The 20,480-nt window shown below is 44.4% G+C and overlaps 1 protein-coding gene across 1 annotated transcript in view; it reads left to right on the top strand.

Annotated features, from left to right (window-relative positions):
* The first annotated feature begins 381 nt into the window (after positions 1-381).
* The window catches only part of slc2a9l2 (solute carrier family 2 member 9, like 2), an 87,818-nt gene continuing 67,719 nt past the window's right edge, over positions 382-20,480 (top strand). The window contains 7 exon segments of the mRNA XM_031558030.1: positions 382-406; positions 1,346-1,491; positions 15,153-15,285; positions 18,991-19,013; positions 19,015-19,080; positions 19,082-19,138; positions 19,141-19,182. Of these exon segments, the coding sequence (XP_031413890.1) occupies positions 382-406; positions 1,346-1,491; positions 15,153-15,285; positions 18,991-19,013; positions 19,015-19,080; positions 19,082-19,138; positions 19,141-19,182 (492 nt within the window).

Below are 20,480 nucleotides of genomic sequence, written 5' to 3'. Positions count from 1 at the left end.
ACCCGATAACTCACCAACCCGTAGAGAGCGAAAGCACACAAAACTCTTTTGACTGTGGTAAGCGTTTGAGATATACTCAGAGATGTTCACTCCGTCTTGCGAAGTTTCAAAAGAGGCAGATCTGGGCGTGCGTAATGGTATTATAGTACTCCTGGCAGGCGGGGCCAGGAGCGCGCGCTGACAGATCTCGCGGCCTTTCAGGCGTGAATAGATAAATGCTTCGATTTGTAGCCATGACATTACGTCATGTACCATTGTGTTATATCGCAGTGAACTGCGATAAGGAACTGTAGATGCTGCTGCAGTCGGGCCCGCGCCGTGCCTGAGACACACGTCTCACGCAGGCAGTGGCGGCTCTACCTGTTTAACATGGTGGCCGAAATGAATATCAAGAAGTTCAGCGACAGTCACACACATGCAACGCAACTGGTGTGGAATTTCCCCCTCATGAATTTACACGCAATACTCCATAATGACAAAGCGAAAACAGGATTAGAATTTTTAGAAAGGAAAAACTGAAATATCACATTGACAAGGATTCAGATCCTTTACTCAGTACTAAGTTGAAGCACCTCTGGCAGCGATTACAGCCTCGAGCCTTCTTGGGTATAACACAACAAGCTTTGCACACCTGGATTGTTGGGATAGATTGGGCAGGTGATGAGTGGTGCCTGGTTTCCTCCAGACATGACTCTTAGAATTGAGGCCAAACTGTTCAATCTTGGATTCGTCAGACCAGAAAACTTTGTTTCCATCTGGCCACTATGCCATAAAGCCCAGATCAGTGGAGTGTTGCAGTGAGGGTTGTCCTTCTGGAAGTTTCTCCCCTCTCCACACAGGATCTCAGGGTGATCCTCAGGTTCTCGGTCACCTTTCTTACCAAGGCCCTTCTTCCCTGATTGCTCAGTTCACGGCTCACGGCTCACGGCTCACGACTCACGACTCACGGCTCACGGCTCACGGCTCACGGCTCACGGCTCCATTCATGGTCTTGGTTGCACTTGTAATTTGTGTCCCACTGATGCACATGGCCACAACTAAAAAAAAATCAATGCACCCAATGAAAAAGAAATTAGCAAATACAGACAGTCAAGACAGCACTACTTGGGCCAAATCTATTGCTCTTACAGCCTATTACAGTGAATGCACTCATGGGAAAAGTGATTTCTGTAACTCAATTGAATAAGCAACTCATAATTCCATATGTTTCAATATGAACATTCATGCCCTGACATTTCAGGATACAGACACCCAACTGCTTTCCTATTTCTGAGGTCTCTCTAGAAAGCAAAAAGGTCGGCACAGAGTGGAGGCTGACCTATATGTTTTTTCCATTTTCACCCAGGGATTGCCCTGAGTGCGCTCCCCATGTACTTGGGTGAGATCTCCCCGCGCCAGATCCGCGGCTCCATCGGCCAGTTCAACTCCATCTTCATCTGCCTGGGAGTCTTCACCGGCCAGGTGCTGGGACTGCCGCAGATCTTCGGCGAGGTGAGGCCTCACACCATTACTCCCTGTGAATATCACACTGTCTCTCACCTTTTCTCTATGTGTTGTCTTGTTACACTCAACCCTCTCATCTCTCACTTGGTTCACACTAGCCCTAGACATTGCATTGAAGCACTGGGTTGGTCGTTTGTCCTTCCGCCTCCCCACTCTGTGTCATCTCTTCCTCTATCTTCTTAACGAGGCCCAGACGTCAGGCTCCAGGCCTCCACAGGCTTTTATTTATCTGTCCTGAAATGGGTCTTTACCTCCCCTGCTTCTTAACACATCCTGATCCACCTAGCTCTCTGCACCACTCCCCACACCCACCCTACCCCACCTCACCCCCATCCTCTTTTTTCTTCCATCTTCTTGTGATTCATCACAGAGTGAGAGACAGAGATGCCAAAGCTCAACAAATGCACTCTCCCTGGGGAGGCAACCCCCCACCCCCCCCTCCCCCTCTCTCTCTCCCACCACACAAACCTCCTTCTCGTATTCCATCACACACTGTTAGCACTTCACACTGTGCACACTGCGAGATTTCCCCCCTTTTGTGCCGCATAATATTCAGTCAACGGGGTTGTGTCCTCTGCCCAAATCAACTTCTGAGCAATGTGATAAAACCTGCTGGGAATTTATCAGAGCAAACAGTGTTCAATGTAGGTTTCTGTCACACACCACTAATGTGTGTTGTTGGTCTCGTGGTTTGTGCAGTGTTTGAAGATAGCGTAGATGGATTTTGCTCAGTAGATCTCAATCCCAAGTCTGTTGAAATTGTGGAAGACCTGTTACTCATCAGATTGTACACAACCACTCCTGTGTGTCTCTGACAGGAAATAATGTTGCCTACTGCACTAGGCATTTTTAAAATATTTACTACACTATCCACGGTCTGGTTTTAAAAGGCAGGAACATGTACTAATATCTATCAAATGTAAAATTAAATGCCACTCTACATTGCCTGTCACATAAGATATTACAGTTCTATTAACTGTTGCAGGTTTAATCCTTTACTCTGGAGTCTTCAATTCCATAGATATAGCATCTGAGATTCATCAGACTGCCCAAAACACAATTATTTGTTTTTTTTCCCTGTTAGAAATGGGACAGTGCTTGGCTCTGCATCCAATGAATGGGATTGCATTGTGTCTCAGTGAGGGTGCCTTTTCATACACCGCCTGATCGTAACGTTCGTATCGTAACTCTCTATATGTCAAGCGCAATGCATGTGTCTGACCACTGTGCTGCTTCCTGGAAGGGACACTGGGGGCTATTTTTAATTCAACCAATAACTTATGTAAGACAGTCCTTGTAGGTCCTGTGTTTCGGTCTGAGCTCATACATAAGTTATAGGGAAAACAGTGGTGTCACTCCCTGTGCTGACTAGCGTGGCCCACATACAGGATGCTGTCATATTCCGCACCTGTAAGTGAATCTGGGCCTTGTGAAGATGGCCAATGTGAAGATGCCAGGGCATATTTGTCACTGTCAGTGTACAATAAGAGATTCGATCTGTGAAATCATGGGGGAAGTGGCACCTTCCCCCTGCCCATCCTGGCCATCATTTGCCCAACAGGCTTCCCTTTTGATTTTGGAATTCTCTTTTAATCTCCTTAGGCAAACTCTAACGGGATGCCCGTGCCCTTTTTGTTCCCAGTTTGGAAATGTCAGTCCCTGACAGGCTTGCCTCGGGTGTTTGGCCTACAGGAAATCCCCACGGGTGTCATTAATAACGGTCATAATCCTGCGGTGCCTTTTTGCACCAGGCCAACGGCTCAGTGGGATGCCTCCACACAGGACCATCCATTTTCTCTACACGTGCTCCTTCACGGCAGTCCGCAGGTGTAGGTGTTTGACATGCCCATGCGCGTGCGTGCGTGTGTGTGTGTGTATGTGTGTGTGAGTGTGTGTGTGTGTGTGTGGGCACATTCCCCTGGTAATCTCTTCCCTCTGTAAGTAAATGCTCCATCTCTGTCTCCCTGCATAATTGATCTGACACTTCATTAGCAGGCCATGGCAGTGTGTTGGAGAAGTTGACTCTCTGAAGGGCATTTGGCAGGCTGTGGTGGCTCACACAACGCCAGAGTCGTCGCTAATCTCTTTTTAGCAATTCATGTGGAGTCTTCGTAATGCTCTACCTTATAACCCGTCCTCCTACCCATCTCTAAAACATACAACAAAACAACAAAACTTCACCTAATGTGTGCAACAGTGAAATGCTTTTGACAAGAGTAGTCATTCAAGGCTATCAGTCTGCGGTAGGGGCTGTTACTGTGCTCTTGAAGGGCCGTATAGATTTAGCCACAGATCCTTCTGTCTTCCATGACTTTAGACGTTCTTTTCCTCTGCAACTGTTTGTCATTCTGTTTCCATTCTGTCACAAGTGAGTATAAATTGACTGGACTTGACTGATTTTTAGTGTAGTCTAGTGTAGACCTCAAGTTTTTACTGGGTGATGCATGGGCATAATTAACACAAGTATAGAATATATTCTGGTCATCATTCAAAATTCATTTTTTTCTTGCACAATAATGAATCTTGTTTGACATTTATCATAACCAGTATGCCAAGAAAATACTATATGTCCTTTTTTTTAATTTTTTTCAACAAATAATGATTACAAAAGGCCTTGAAGCATATACAGTATGTGGGGCATGCCACATAACCTGATCATTTATCTCAAAGGTATTCTGTTCAGACACACTTCTTTTGGAAAGTTTTCCTTTGGAAAGAGAGAGAGAGAGAGAAAGAGAGAGAGTTGAATGACAGGATGATTCACTGCTGGACCTTGAGTGTCAGGACACCTGAAATCCATGATAAAAACACAAAAAAGTATAAGTGTTTTTAAAATAACACCTCCTCAATATCCTCCATAAATTCTGGTTTAAATGATCTCACACCTCCACCACCTACACCTAACTGTCTACAAACATGCCAAACTCGATGTTGAAATAATCTTTCTATGTGTTATCTAATTACAATAAGCTATTACATTTTTTGTGTGCACAGCAGATTGACTTTTAAAGTTCATTGCTTTATATCTGTCACCGAGTCCATTTGGAGGTGGCTTGCTGGGTGGCAGGAGATAGTTCTTGGGTCTCGGTGACATTTATCAAAGAAGTAGAAGTAGACTGTGGACTGTCAGCCATTTCCTACTCATGGGGGATTCATAAATCACTGGTCACCTCCTATGTCACGGCAGCTTGTGGCCTCTGCAGCTCCAAATCTCATATAAAATGGCAAAGACACAAAATACGATCTCTACAGATATATCACATTCTAACACAGATGAGCAAGGATGTTCATAAAACAGTTAGCTAGTTATTTCCTTGCCCAAGGTTTCACCTGCTGTATTCACTGTTAAAGGGCACATGTTCAACTCGTCAATGGATCTTCTTGGTCTTCTTTTGGTCAAGTGGATATCTTACAGATCCTTAGTTGCCTTGGGAGATGATTATGTCAAACTGTGGCCATGCACCAAAGACGAGTTAGTAATAGAAAATAGAATGGAAAAGCCTTTATTGTCATTGTATTCGCATACAACGAAATACATAGTATATTAGTCTTCAATGTGTGACAGAGAACCAACTAAACTTTTAATGGTGCACTGGTGACAAAGCTGAGGTTGTGCTTACTGCCCTGGCAAAGGCTGAATCACTGTGGAGCTGTCGGCAGAGTCTGCAGCTGTTTTGGTGACATTTGGGAGACACATTGCATGTGTTTGTGATCTTTTCTGTCAAAAATGTTTTTTTTGCTTTGGTTTCTGGATCACTGTTAGGGTCGGTACAACACACACAACACACACACACACACACACACTAACAGAGTATTTCAGTCCCCATTCTCTTCTGTTGGAGTTAAAGGCTCAGAAAGCACAATTTTGCATCAAGATTTGATAAATCAAGAAAATGTTTTTGTGTGACAGATTTATTGTGTCTGTGTGTATGTGGTGTATGTGTATACATGGATATGCTGTGTGAGTCTGCATCTATGACATTTCCTTTAGTCGCTGACCCAGGGAGTAACATATTTAGCAGTAAGACCTAGTCCTTGTCCTGTTCCTATAGCAGGGCAGCCAATTTTCCCCTCCTGGGATAAAGGTGGCAACCTTTCAAAGAAGGCACTTTGAATATTCCCCATTTTTACACGGTGAAGGATAAAGGTGCACCTCAGTCTCAAACACACACACACACACACACACACACAACACCACACACACACACACACACACACACACACACCACACACACACACACACACACACACACACACACACACACACACACACACACACACACACAGGATTGTATGTGTTGCCACACTGTAGCCCAGAAACCTTCCCTCTTCCAACTAAATTCCCAGCAGATTGCACAGGTTAATCAAATGCCAGGACTAGCCTCCGAAGGGGAAAAGGAGAGGAAGAGAAATGGTCAGGGGGAAATGGAAGGGAGTAGTCTTGGGCAATCTGCTGATATATTTCCTCCTAGAGATCAAAGAATAATAAATTGATGAAGAAATGTGACATTTCTCTCGTGTGTGTGTGTGTGTGTGTGTGTCTGCATCTATTACTGCCCTGGCAAGGCTGAATCACTGTGGAACTGTCTGCAGAGTCTGCAGCAGTTTTGGTGACATTTGGGAGACACATTACATGTGTTTGGGATCTTTGTCAAAAAAACGTTTTGCTTTGCTGTTAGGGTCGGTACAACACTCACACACACACACACACACACACACACACACACACACACACACACACCTACGCACACACACACACACACACACACACACACACACAAACACAAACACAAACACTAACAGAGTATTTCAGTCTCATTCTCTTCTGTTGGAGTTAAAGGCTCAGAAAGCACAATTTTGCATCAGATTTGACTAAATCAAGAAAATGTTTTAACAGATGTATTGTGTGTATGTGTGTCTGTGTGTATGTGGATATGCCTGTGTGAGTCTGCATGTATGACATTTCCTTTAGTCGCTAACCCAGGGCGTAACATATTTAGCAGTAAGACCTAGTCCTTGTCCCTGTCCTATAGCAGGGCAGCCAATTTTCACTCCTGGGAAATGATGACAAACGCTTGTGAACCGGTTCATAACTTTTAAATCAGGCAAAGACCGGTTTATGCCATTTTAATACCGATACAGGACTTCACGCATCGATGTAGTCGTATCTTTACACGCTAAAAACGGATATCGATACGTATCGTTTTTTTTTACACCCCTAGTTGCCACACTGTAGCCCAGAAACCTTCCCTCTTCCAACTAAATTCCCAGCAGATTGCACAGGTTAATCAAATGCCAGGACTAGCCTCCGAAGGGGAAAAGGAGAGGAAGAGAAATGGTCAGGGGGAAATGGAAGGGAGTAGTCTTGGGCAATCTGCTGATATATTTCCTCCTAGAGATCAAAGAATAATAAATTGATGAAGAAATGTGACATTGTGTGTGTGTGTTCGTGTGTGTGTGTGTGTGTGTGTGTGTGTGCGTGCGTGCGTGCGTGCGTGTGTGTGGTTAGAGGGAGTTTTGTGGTTTGAAGGTGGATGACTTCTATGAAAGCTGATGGTGGGGAAGGTAGGATAGTGAATGTGACAGGCGGTTCTCTTCCTACTACAGATCACATCAAAGCACAATTTTTTTTTATTTCCTGTTTCTCCTCCTCTCAGAACCTCAGAACATTCCCCTTGATTGAAACCTCATTTCATCTCCCCAGCTTATCATGTCCTCTTATGAAAGATGCGTTTTGCTTAGTATTGCACCTTATAGGACCAATTTAATTTCTATAGTTCATATCTATCTATCTGATGCATATTATACTAAATAAATACACTATTATATTTCCTGTTGTCAGGAATGTCAGACTGGTGAGTAGTATACATGTACTATCAAAACATGACTGGAGCTGTCATTTCATCAAGCAAGCCTCTGATCTCAGCAAGACTCTCAGGTAGGCAGTGAAGTATATCCTTCATGCTCTTCTGCCCCTATTATTTTAAACGAGATCACCAAAGGGTGAAAGTTTCATCTTCACAGCTCCATTTTATACCTTTCTCTCTTCTCCTTCTCATCATTTTGTGCATCACAGCCGGCTGCCTCTTGCAGTATTAATAAAGATCCTTGTGCGGGATTGGAGGGCGTTGAAGGGTAGAATTGGAAATAGGAGAGAGGAGTCGTACAGACGGAACTCCGCGCTCTTCTTCCTCGCACTTTTCACATCTCCTGCCCCGCGACTACCCGAGGAGATTCACAGATTCTCTCCCTCTCTGTTGACATATAATGAGGCGATGCCCAACTTCACTGTGAGTCTAAATGACTCCACTGCTGCCACGGAAACAAGGAAATGGAACATTCCCGGCGCTCACTTTTTCTCCTTTTTCTTGGAGCGTTGCATTCCTCCTCTCCCTTTCCTTCTCCGTGCTCTTTAAATACTGAAATAGGTTTTCTCTCTTATTGAGTTACGCACTGTGTGACTACCGTGGAGCGGGGGTGTTGGTTGTAGGCACGCGGTGGTTTTTCATTGGGCTTCTGTACCAGGGGAGAGTCGATCAATGTGTGTTTAAGAGATTAATGATTCTGCGGTGCTGCCCATTGTCTCCTAATTGGATTGGGTTTTTATCAGTTTGCCAAACCAAGATCAGGGGGAGCTCGCTAACGTTCACCCACCCCCAGTGCCTGCTACTGAATAGCCCTTGGACTACACACGGCAGAAATTCATTAACTTAATAAACAGGACCTCTTGAATGGGTTGTGTGTAGGTGTGCGTGTGCATGAGTGTGTCTGTACATTTCTATATGAAAGTTTTATTTTTTTTTCGTTTAAAAAAAAGAAAAAAAATTCCAGATATGAGGAAGACAGGTCCTGACAAGCGTGAACATTCAATTTGCATATTTAGGTGTGTTTATGTGTGTGGGCGCACATACTGTGTGTGTGTGTGTGTGTGTGTGTGTGTGTGTGTGTGTGAGTGAGTCTGAGTGGTCATGTGCACATGTGTGAATGAGCTTTACATCACTCGACTCAGAGATTACCCCCATGAAATTCTCCAATCCCTTTAAAACCGACACTTACATGGCTGTAAAGGTCTTGGTCAATCCTTCATACTGTCATTCAGCACGTCAGCCTAGTCCCTTTGTAATGCAACACAATGACATTTGGAATAGGCCCTCGTTTCTGAAGGTCACTGGTGGACTGTGCACACTGGTGTTTATTACATGAAGCAATACATGTGATGATCGACTTTCTGTAGTCCTGAGACCGCGACTGTACACCTCAAAGATTCGAAAGCGCAACAGACTGAAGTGCAATCTTGCAGGAGAGACCTGTTTTCAGCTTCTTCAGTCTGCACAGATGGTAGCCCAGATTGCTATTACTGCCTGACCACCTATGCACTTCTATACGCCCCAGTCTTCACAGCTGAAGTTGATGATAAATAATGGGATAATAGGGACCATGTCAAAAAAGCTTTAATTAAGGAACTCTTCTTCTGAATCACGTTTCTGTCTAGTTTTCTTTCTTCATTCAGCAGCAAGGTAAATTCATTCCTTCACCGCTTGACCCTCTTCAGAGTTGCTACCCTGAAAGGATTAATATGACACAATTGAATTCAATCAGGAGGCTGTGCTGGCCTGACCTTACCAGGCTGCCTTGAGTTTCCATTTGTGCTTTACTTTCCATGTGGATGGTATGTGGAAAGAAAGCATTGATTTCAGTAGCAAGCTTCTGCTACCCCTATCGCCAGGCTTGTTCTGTCATATACTAGCTCTACACTTCTTTGCCCCATCTATACTAACCATACCTCCCATTCACATGAATGTATAAATTGTGAATCATTTTTGGTGCCTACACTGAGTATGATGTTTGCATACAGCTCAGTCTTCTTGCGCATTGTTTGTGTTTGAGTATTGAACTTTGTAACTTTATGTTTACGTAATACCCAACATGTTGGAGGGGCATCTCTGCGGGGTGCTCTGAGAAGGTTTCGCTGTAGTGGCCTAGCACACACGTAATGTTTGTGACGGCACACGACAGCACAAATACGCCCTCCAGGAAATTCAAATCTTGTACACCACACTCCATCGCAATCGTGCTACTCTTACATTTATATTTGCTTCACGTAGCTACCGCTCTGATTGCAGTGACTCTCCTGCATCCTCGTCATTTCTCCTCTACCACATTTACTTCAGCGGAAGTATTTTCTATATTTGGGTAGTCCCGAGATGAACTGTAGTTAGCTTTGAGTTAGCCACTTCATTGAGCCTTGAGTTGCGATTGCAGTGATTTATGATCACTGTTGATGTCAAATTAAGATCAATGGGGCCTGCTGCGCTAACAGTATGTTAGTGTACTGCATGCTATTATCAGTCCAATTTATTAATGTTCATTTGTTAATTCATTCTCTTTATCCAACCCAGATCAAGGTTATCATTAAAGGGTTTCTGTACTCATCAGCATATTTTAAATTAAGCAGCACCAGGGAGGGAACTGAATTGGAACACAATGATCAATCAATTTTATTATTATTTTTTTTTGAAGATTTATTTATGGGCTTTTTAGCCTTTATTTGGATAGGACAGTGAAATATTTTGGACAGGAAGTGAGGAGGAGTGAAGAGGCGGGGCGAGGACCGGGAAACGACAGCAGGCCGGAATCGAACCTGTGTCCCCGCGGGCATTGTAGCCCGTAAATGGGGGTCTTATTGGCTCGCGCCACAGTGCCCCCTCAAATTTTGTTTTTAGTTATATTTGTTCTTAATGTGTGTTGAGGACCACCCTGGGACATTGTAACCATAAATAATGCTCTGGGCATCTCCTGACGCTCTGCCTATGACAAATGGACAGGAGACGACACTGTCCTGAGGGTGATGAGTGTGCCCTTTCCTCCTCCCCCTCTCTTCCTCCTCCTCCTCCTCTCTTCTCCTCCTCCACCTCCTCCTCCTCCTCTCTTCCTCCTCTTCCTCCTCTGCAGCGCTCTTAAAGGACATCTACGTTGATTGCCAATTAAGGGGCATCGGGTGGTTCAGCCGTGAGCTGGAGGTTTCCCTGAAGCCCCGGGATGGAAAAAGACACTTTACAAATACTCCTGTAGAGAATCTCTCAGCTCAGTGGCCAGGGAATAAGGATGTAATTAAACTGAGCTTGTGAATGGCCACTTTATCAGGCTGAACACACAAACGATGTTACAGTGCCAGACTGATTGTATAACTTTCTGTGGCAGAGGTTCACTAGCTTTGCAGTAGCTGTACAATGGTTCTTGGGGTTGTACTCTGATCCCTTGGCTCATTGCCTTGACTGGGATACAGCACTGAGTCACCTATTGGTTTAAACTCAAGGCAGTTCTTTTCAGGGGTTCTTTTTTATTTCTCTATAAATAACTCCTCATCACTCCACGCCTGCCATGGCTTTTCCAGTTTTACGACAGAATACTCTGCCTGCTGCATTATTGAATAACTTCTGATGGTGCATTGCATCGAGGTGGCACTGCTTGCTAGCAAATCTCCTCCACATTATCCTCCATTATTTCAGCTTCTTGGCAGGTCTATCCAGCTCATCAGCACCCAGAATATATTTGCACATTTGTTTTTCAGCAGAGTCCACCCTGCTGGAGACTCCTTGAGCCTGATAAACTCGCTTGTGCTTTTAATGCAGATTCAAATCATCATCATTCTAGACCATTCGTGTCTAGCACAGGCCTGGCATTTTGTTCCTGGAGCACATATTTGCATTGGTACCAGGACTGGCTTCCTCCTTCTTCCTCTTCTTTGGTTCACATTCCCATGCAGTGGATGCATGCAGGCCACAAGACCGAGGTTTAAAAAAAAAAAAAAAAAAAAACGACCAGCTTGCTGAGAGTCGTCGGATGTGGAGGCAATGACTGCCAAGCCACTCGTGTTCATGTCTGGGGAGGGACACAGAAGAGATTTCCACCCCGGGGAGGGACACCAAAGAGATTCCACCCTGAGGAGGGACACTGAAGAGATTCCACCCTGGGGAGGGACACTGAAGAGATTCCACCCTGGGGAGGGACTGAAGAGATTCCACCCTGGGTCTTTGCTCGCTCAAGCACAGAGGCAGAGAGCCAGAGGATGATGAGTGAAACACTGAAAAGATGTATTGAAAGAAGAGAGACGAGCGAGGGGCTCTTATGTAAGGAGATTAGGAGAGTTGAGATCCTTTTTCTTGCTCTGAATGGCATCACAGTGGCTGGACTGATTATGAATCCCCACAGAGACAAAGCCCAAGCCCAAGTATAACATAGACATACTGTAGATAGTCAACTTTTTTCTTTATTTCTCTCCCTCTCTGTCTCTCTGCTCTCTTTCTCTTCTGCATCTCTGTTCGAGTATAAGTAAATGTGTGTTTGAGTGTGTGTATTTCTGTGTAATAACACGCGACTCCGACAATACTGAGGACTGTGGACTCGTCTACCGTGGCTGAGTCGGCACTCTTACATGAGCTGCTGACTCATCCTCTGACATCATCGATCCAGAAGTTTTAGGTCACCGACCCTGGTCCTCTCCTGTATCGACAACATAAAAAACAAGAAATAAACCTCCACCCCAACCCCCTTAGCTGACCCGAGGTTTTCTAAGGCTGCTCTCGCCTGAAGAGGCCACGCACTGATGACGCACTCACCGCTGTTTGTTTAGCCCCGTTGATGCAGGCTCTACAAACGGCAAAATTCCGAAGATCTTGTGAAGTATGCCAGCATGCCAAATTTCGAAACATCTTGTGGCAACAGGCTTCTTCACTTAATACAGGTCAATTCACATGTCCCCAAGTAGTCTGTGTTGAGCTGCAGGAACTTTTTTTCATATTCAGTGGGGTGTTGACCATGTCTGTCCTCTCCTGCTGTTCTCCTTGTGGTTTACGGGGGGATTTGTCTTCAGATGGGCTAGCTGTTAGGTTAGTGCCTACACAGCGTAGACATTTGCCGGGGTCTCTGAAAGAGATCACCAATGTCACCTCTGAGTAAGTTATAGTGTGAAAACTGATAGGGAGTGAGATGACACTCACACATGCAGTCTCTCTCTCCCTCTCTCCCTCTCTCTGTCTGTCTTCCTCAGTCTCTCTCTCAGTCTCACCCGCACGCTCTCCCTCTCTCTCCCTCTCCCCGTCTGTCTTCCTCATTCTCTCGTTTGTCTGGTGTGTTGTATTCTGTCGGCGCAGCCTGGTGTGGGATGTGGCGTGAGCATCACGCTGGCTTTATGTTGATAAAGTGTGTGTTCAGAGAGTGCAGAGGATTGATTGAGCCGCCATGGCCTCCCTTGGGTAAAATGTCATCCTCAGGGATTCTGAGGCTTCTGTCTCAGCGGCAGGCCTTTGGCAGGAATTCACCAGAGCATTTAGTGTGAATGAACAAAGGCAGCCCGCAGCTCCAACCTGCTCAGTGGTTATAAAAAATAAAAACAACCCCACACACACTTGCCACAAAGTTCTGCAAGTTTATAGACAGCCAACAGAGAGTATGTCTGAAGGTGACGGTTAAAGTTCCAGTCACAGTTTTTGTTTTCTTTGAAATAATATTTCACACATACACACACACACACACACACACACACACACACACAAACACACACACAGTGTCAGGGTGAGCATGATAACCTTCAGTGTGTAAATGTTAGGGTACGCCCCCTCTGTGTGCTTTCCATGATACCTTTCGGGGGTTTCTAACCAGGGGTGGGCCAATTGAGACCTGCTGTGTGAAGGTTATTACCTTCCGCAGTGCAACCTGTAGTTTTGGGTAAGGACAGTGAAAAAGAGAACGTCCCTTTTTTTCGTTAAATTATGTGTGTGTTTGCCGATCCTCGAGCCCGGGCAGAGACCTGGGAGTGGAGCCAACTCAATTCAACAAAACTATCAGATGCTATTTAGAATGGCCCTCTCCTTATGATTACCTTTCAGACTGAGAAAAAGAGATGAAATAAAAAGCTTATCTGAATCTTACCTTTCATGCAGCTATAATTCAGCAGTATTTACCTCAACTTTATTTGAGTTATACACAGAAAAAGATGTTAAATTCCTTGTGCTACTTGTTGCTTGTTGTGCTACTAAATTCCTTGTTGGGGACTTCCCACAGCAACCAAACCTCTCACTATCCTATGCAAGTACTCATAACCAACAACCTAGCCAAAGTACTATAACACAACCAGGTACACTACAACCATCATACTGATACTTACCAGTACATACCAACAACCAACAACAAAGACTACTTTGTGTGCATTTCACATGGGTTGTCAAGTGGGCACCTTTCCTAATCAGTGTTTCATTGCCCACAACACCTCCAGATGGCTAAACAGTGGTGTCTGGTGTCCCAGACTCACCCCCTCTTCCTTTCAAAGGCTTCCTTAATCGCATCTTCAAAGGGAATCATCAACTCAATAAATAAAAAAATAAAAACAAAGCACTCACACTCAGAATACAACACTCTTTCTGGTCTCATAGCAGTCTATGGATATCTATGGAAGCTTATGGTGATTGTAAGGAAAAAAGGAAAGATTTCCAAGGATGTGGCATCGGGCAGATGGCATATTCATTTCAAAGGAGAAGAACGCCGTGACCATAGGCTAGTTTCAATCTAGCAGTCTTCTTACTCTGAAAGGAAAGATGTTCTTTAGTGTGGTACTAAGGAGATTGGTCTCCTATTTGAAGTAAAATAGTTTCACTTCTGTGCAGAATGCAGGATTGTCTGGATTGTCTGGATGTTTGGAAAGTAGTAGCATTCAGGCAGCAACGAAAGACCTCCATGTAGTATATTTTAGACCTCACTAATGCCTTTGGATCAGTGCCCCACAGTCTGTTGTACAAGCCATCCAGTTACTTTCAGCATTAGTCAAAGCATATTTTGAGGATATTAAGTTGTGCTTCAACACAAGTAATTGAAGATTGGTATCATGGCTGGATGCACCATTTCACCATTAGCTGTCACCATGGCAATGGAGGTAATTATAAGGGCATCTAAATGGGTTGCTGGTGGTAAGAGGCTGCAGGACGGCACCCGGTTACCTCCCATCCAAGCTTATATGGACAACATGACAACACTTACAACAACCATAACCCTAAACCAACCCCCCCCCCCCCCCCCCCCCCCCCCCCAGCCATTTCTTACAAGCTCATATACACACACACACACACACACACACAAACACACAAAACACAAAACAACACTGCACACATCACCAGGGAGGCCTCCTCGGTGACCTCTAGGCCAGTGCACAAAATGGACACAAACAGCCACCTAGTAACCACACCCCACACCCACACCTAACCCTTTCATAATAATAGTTGTGTAGGGCTTACACTACAACATAATAATGCTTTATGAGTGCCGTCATTTCTGTTTAAATTTAAATAGTTATATCAAAATATTATAAATAATCAAATAATATATCAGATGCTATGAAGCCTTATGAATACATTATAAACATTCATACATGTGTTTATAATGATTTATGGATCCTGAGTTTAAGTAAAGTGTTACAGACACATGCCAAGAGGGACCAAGGTAAATACTATAGAATTTTGACCTCTTCCAATCATGTGCTCTTTGTTGACTGATCTCTCTCTCTCTCTCTCTCTCTCTCTCTCTCTCTCTCTCTCTCTCTCTCTTTCTGCTTTATGGTTGGTGGTGGTGGCGGTGTCTGGGTTGTTGTGGTGAAACAGGAGTCCAGGTGGAACTTCCTGTTTGCCTTCCTGGCGGTGCCGGCCGTAGTGCAGCTGTGTGTGCTGCCCTTCCTGCCCGAGAGCCCCCGCTTCCTGCTGATGGAGAGACGGGATGAGGCCAGAGCAGAGAAAGGTAAGAGGGCCACACACACACACACACACACACACAGACGTGATGAGGACAGAGCAAAGAAAGGTAAGAGGGCCACACACACACACACACACACACACACACACACACACACACACACACATATATTAACACACACACACATAAAAACACAGGTGTTCATAAGCATCCATTGTTGTGAGTCCAGCTTTCTGTATATTGTGGGATAGGTAGTGTGTTTATGAATGTCTTCCTATTATTACAATTACTGTATGGAGGGAGATGAGAAAATGAGACTGAAGTTGATGATGAAACTGGAGAGAACCAAGATGTACAATACAAGCCCTCAGACATGCCACATCTACCACTATAAAGACACAGCCGCACAGGGAAATGAAGGTGGTGGAAAATCAAATTTAATGGTCCATTTAAAGAGAACAGAGAACATAGTCCACTTACTCGCCGCAGTTATCAAGAGGTTTATACTCGTTGAACTTGTGTGTTTAATGGGACAGAAAACCAATTTGATAATGTTTGGGAGCCTATTATCGGCACCATTCCATTAGTGAGTTTCCCGGCAAATTAGTCAAGGAGCCAGCCATGATGTGGTTTGACATCAGTTAGCACCGATATTACAGTGAAGAATTAAATCTTGATCTTTCATTTGCAATTTAAGTAATCACAAATAATGTAGCCATCTTTTTCATGTTCTGGGTCGTCTTGTCACCTTCATAATCTTCATCATCATCCTCACCTCATATTCGTCTTCGTCATCATTTTCATCTTCATCATGTCTTACATACTTTTGTTAACAGCCACAAACGTTGCCTGATGACATGTCCCTCACAAGAGAACAGGGTGTAGCCGTTTGGCCTCTCTCCTTCTCACTCTCTCGTTCTGTCCTTTGAAGTAACTTCATAATTCATTGATACCAGCCCCTGAGCTCAGACACTTCCTCTGTGAAGTAGTCATATTTGTTGAAATCTCCAAAGGGGCCAGAAGGTACCGACCGCTTTGGTTGGGAGTTTTGAAATTTTGTGGATTTGTTTTCAGAGCCACAGTGACAGAATGAGGTTGAGCTTGCCTGTTGAGTCACAAGGACATCTCTTTTAGTGACATTATCTTTTGAAAACATGACATTACGGTCCATCTGTCCATCTGTCTAACACATCGATATTTGTAGTTCACCCTGCTTTTAGATGGCCAAATTATGGCTTTGTCCCCTCTCAGAGATTTTGTATACACTATTCTCTGAGGGCCTTGGTGTAATTTGGTCTGCCTTTATTGTGACTTAAAGGGGATTAAATTAAAGTGTTGCAGCCGACAGAATGCATGTCTCGTGCCAAGGCACGGACATCAGGTCTGTAACTTCTAAACCAGGCTTTCTTGCATAGCCACGGCAAGGTGTTAAAAAGAGGGACGCCTTTTTTTTTTCCTTGGTTGATCGATCGCCTTTTGTTCATGAAAGGTCACTTCTTGTGTCCTTTTTAGTCTCTCTCTCTCTCTCTCTCTCTCTCGCTTGCACACTCTTTGGTGTCACTGAATTAAAGTGTTGAAAGGACTGGTCTAATTATGTCCATATCCTGGCTCATTATGATGATGATGCAGTTCATTAAGCCATTTTTATTCAACAATAATTTGTTTTCACTGCAGTAAAGCAGGAGGCAGAAGAAAGAAAAAAAGAGGCAGAAGGACAGACAGAAAGAGTTCATGCGATGCCTTAGAATGCATGTCATTTGCACGGCCGGTGAAGGACTGCGGTGGAAAGCAAAAATTGCCATCTTGTTTAGGCCTGATGTTTATTTTGAATGTGCTGATGTTGGAGCTCTGAGACTGCATCGCTGTGTGTTTTCATGAACAGCTAACAAACTGCCCTCTGCCTCTTGAGAGCACAGTAACAGATACCATGTAGTGCAGTTATTGCAGCTATTAGGTGAAGATGCACTTAAAATCAATTTTTCACATCAGGAAGGTCGTATAAGTTGCATCTGCTGACCTGAACTACACTGTGATCGAAGATGATCACAAACTTCCAAGGCAATTATATTGTTGTTTTCGACACTACTGGAGGCTCGCGCGTGAGTTGCGTGAGAATGCGTGTGTCTCGGGAAGATTCACAGATGCATCTTTTAATTAGCTCCAGGTTAGTGCCATCATCCAGGCTTCACTGGTAAGCAAGCCACCTGTCCCTCATGATGGGACTACCTGCCATGTAAACACTTCAGAGGAAATGAAGTTAGACGGGAGTAGGAGTAAGGACATAGGATTCAGTATCGGAAATATTAGGATTCTTAGGAGGCTAAGCTTTTCACACCAGATATAATTGAAAAAAGAACAGGTTAAACCGTGAACTAAATATTTATCTGGCACATAATGTGCCATTCAGCTAATCCTCATCATCAGATAAAAGGACCTTCTTGGCACCATCTTGCCCCTTATAGTGGGGATTGTATCTCTTCCTTGCGTGTGTGTCTGTGTCGTCATCTCACTGTGTCTGCACACAGCAGTTGTTTTGCTGTTTTTCTTTTTCTCTTTTGTCTGAGGCAGCACTTTCACTGATAGACCTTCAGGGGATTTCTTGTCCCATTATCTAGTGAGATCTTGATCACACTTACCCACACACACACAGCCGCTCTCCGAGTCTCCTATTCCTCACCTTTTCTGTCTCTGTTCTGTTTTTTCACTCTCTTGGACCCTTTTTTGCTTTCTTTTTTTTTTTTTTTTCACTCTTTCTATCTTTTCACCCTCCTCACTCCTAAATCTGCCTTTCATGAGTCGTGCAGGGATCACAGCCGAAGCCTTATGTCTCAGTCGATTTAGTTGCCCGCTGGATTCCACCTAGACGGTTGTCCTCAGCAGCTGTGCAGTATTGATAAGAGACTTGCCCTCATCCGATGCCGGTTGCTACTGGCAGGTGGGGGATCCATACACCCCCGCCCCAACACACACACACACACACACACACACACACACGCACACACGCACATTCTCTCACTGTCAACCCATCCTAAACAACTCACATCACTCAGCAGGCATGCTGTTCCTTCACGAGAAAAAAAGGAAAGGCCTCCTTCTGTTGCTTGCTCATAAACTGCAATCACAAAAGCTGTCACTTGCCCGCCTCGTGCTCCTCAATGTAATTAGATTATGGCGCCTTTAATCTTCGCTGTTTTCCAGACAGACATAGGTGTCGTGTCGAACACATATGCAATGGGGTTGGTAATTAAGACATCGATATACTGCTGGAACTTCATGCTGCTGGCTCTACTTAGGTTATGACAGAAGGCCTAACAGTAGGGGTGGCAACCAGGAAAGCCTGATTTTAACAGAGGGCTGGTGTAGCCTCCCCTTGGTAGAAGTGTAGGCAGAGTTTAGATAGGGTTTTTTGTAGATACTTCTGAAACTCAGTGACCTTCGCTGGGGATATTAGCAGCAGGACAGACGGGCTTACACTTATGCTAGTAGCTTATGCATGTAATAATTATTTGTGTCTGCAAATTTGTTGCTTTTTTTTCCCACCAGGCTCATAGGCGCAGGTCACACAGAGTGTGCAAATCCATTGCAGGACCTTTACTGGACTTTCAGTCTTTGAGGACTTTTTGGAACATAGTTCTTGTTTCTGTGATGGCTTTCATCTCTGGTTGTATTCCCATGACCTAACAGACTTGTATGTTTGTGTGTGTGTGTGTGTGTGTGTGTGTGTGTGTGTTGTGTGTTTGTCTGCGGCAGCGTTCCAGGCTTTCCTCGGGAAGCCAGGACGTGTCACGGGAAATCGAGGAGGTCCACGCAGAGAGCCGGGCCCAGACCACGGTTGTGGCCGGTGTCACCCCTCGACCTTTTCCGTGACCGCAGCGTCCGCTGGCAAGTCATCACTGTCCGCAGTCACCATGGGCGTGCTACCAGCTGTGTGGCCTCAATGCGGTGAGTGCCAGCTGACCCATAATTCACTGGGGGTTGGGGAGGGGCACGGGAAAAAACACTCAGCCAGTGAAAGGTGCCCAGGAGTTGACACAACACATTAATGTTCACTTCTGTTTTCTTTCTGGATGTTCTGTAGAAAATGGCACCATTTTGAAATGCAATGCAACCTGAGATCAATTGGTATTCAACATCTCTTGGTCTGCACACCAATACTTTTATCTTTTCCCACTCCTGGAAAACAAAGCCATATAAAGAAATGGTGTGGCTAGAAAAACAAATGTGTAAGTGTGGCCTGATGTTTCATGATGATGATGATTTTTATTTTGATAGCAACGTCTTTAGTCTTACATACACACAGAGAAAGAGACCAAAAGTAATACTTTAAACATTCACATTTAAAATAGCTGAATCATGAAAGCCTTTCCATTAAATATCTAATGCCTAGATACACAAAGCTGTTGGAGTCAGCTTGTTGAGTTATTTGAATAGAATTTATGGAATTATATCCCTAAGAGCTCTGTAGGTATTTTACCTGATGCCATTATTATCCTGAGCAAATGATTGTCCTTCTGTAAGAAGGAGTGCTGATTCAGTGCTGTCCTGAAATTCGCCACCTGTCATACAATAATGGAAGGATATAATCTTTATCACCTGCTTATGCTGATCCACTTAAAATTATTTGATATGTATTGGTGCTTGCACATGTGGATGGTCTAGATATCTGAAAGGTCTTTTGCAACTCCATTTGCTGTTAAATGCATTACATCCCTTTTCATTTTATTCTTGTAGTGCATAAGCTTGCTTCTGCATGGCCCTTTGACCTACACCAAGTGGCTCTGCTGGCTCGGTGTGGATGCTCCAGCTATCTCAAGTGTGCATCCTGCCATTGCCAGCCCTGCTGGTTTGGGTGCTTGGGGTGTACATCCTTGCTGGCACTGTTGCACTCGTTGTGATGATTTGTGTAGGTTTCTCAGTGCTCTCTGCAGACCGTTATCCTTTCTCTTTTTGTGACGTTTTTTTATGTGAGACCAGTCCACGTCGTGGTATAGATATATAGAAAAGCAACAGGTTGGAGGTAAAGATTTACTTACTCGTATAATAAATTAGTAATACATATTTAAACCATTTGTTGCTCATCTAAAGTCCACGTGGTGTTGGACAGTAACACACATTTCTAAGGGCATGGTGCTGCAGTGCAAGCAGGACTTTCCAAGAAGCTTCTTTTAGAGGCTCAAGTTCCTCAAAGCTCTGGCAGTGGTCCTTGATCATGTTCAGGGGTCCGTTTGCATACGGCACTG

The sequence above is a fragment of the Clupea harengus genome, chromosome 20, assembly GCF_900700415.2.
Source record: "Clupea harengus chromosome 20, Ch_v2.0.2, whole genome shotgun sequence".
Classification (NCBI taxonomy): domain Eukaryota; kingdom Metazoa; phylum Chordata; class Actinopteri; order Clupeiformes; family Clupeidae; genus Clupea; species Clupea harengus.
Note: the sequence above shows the minus strand (reverse complement) of the source record. Positions and strands in the feature narration are given on the sequence as shown.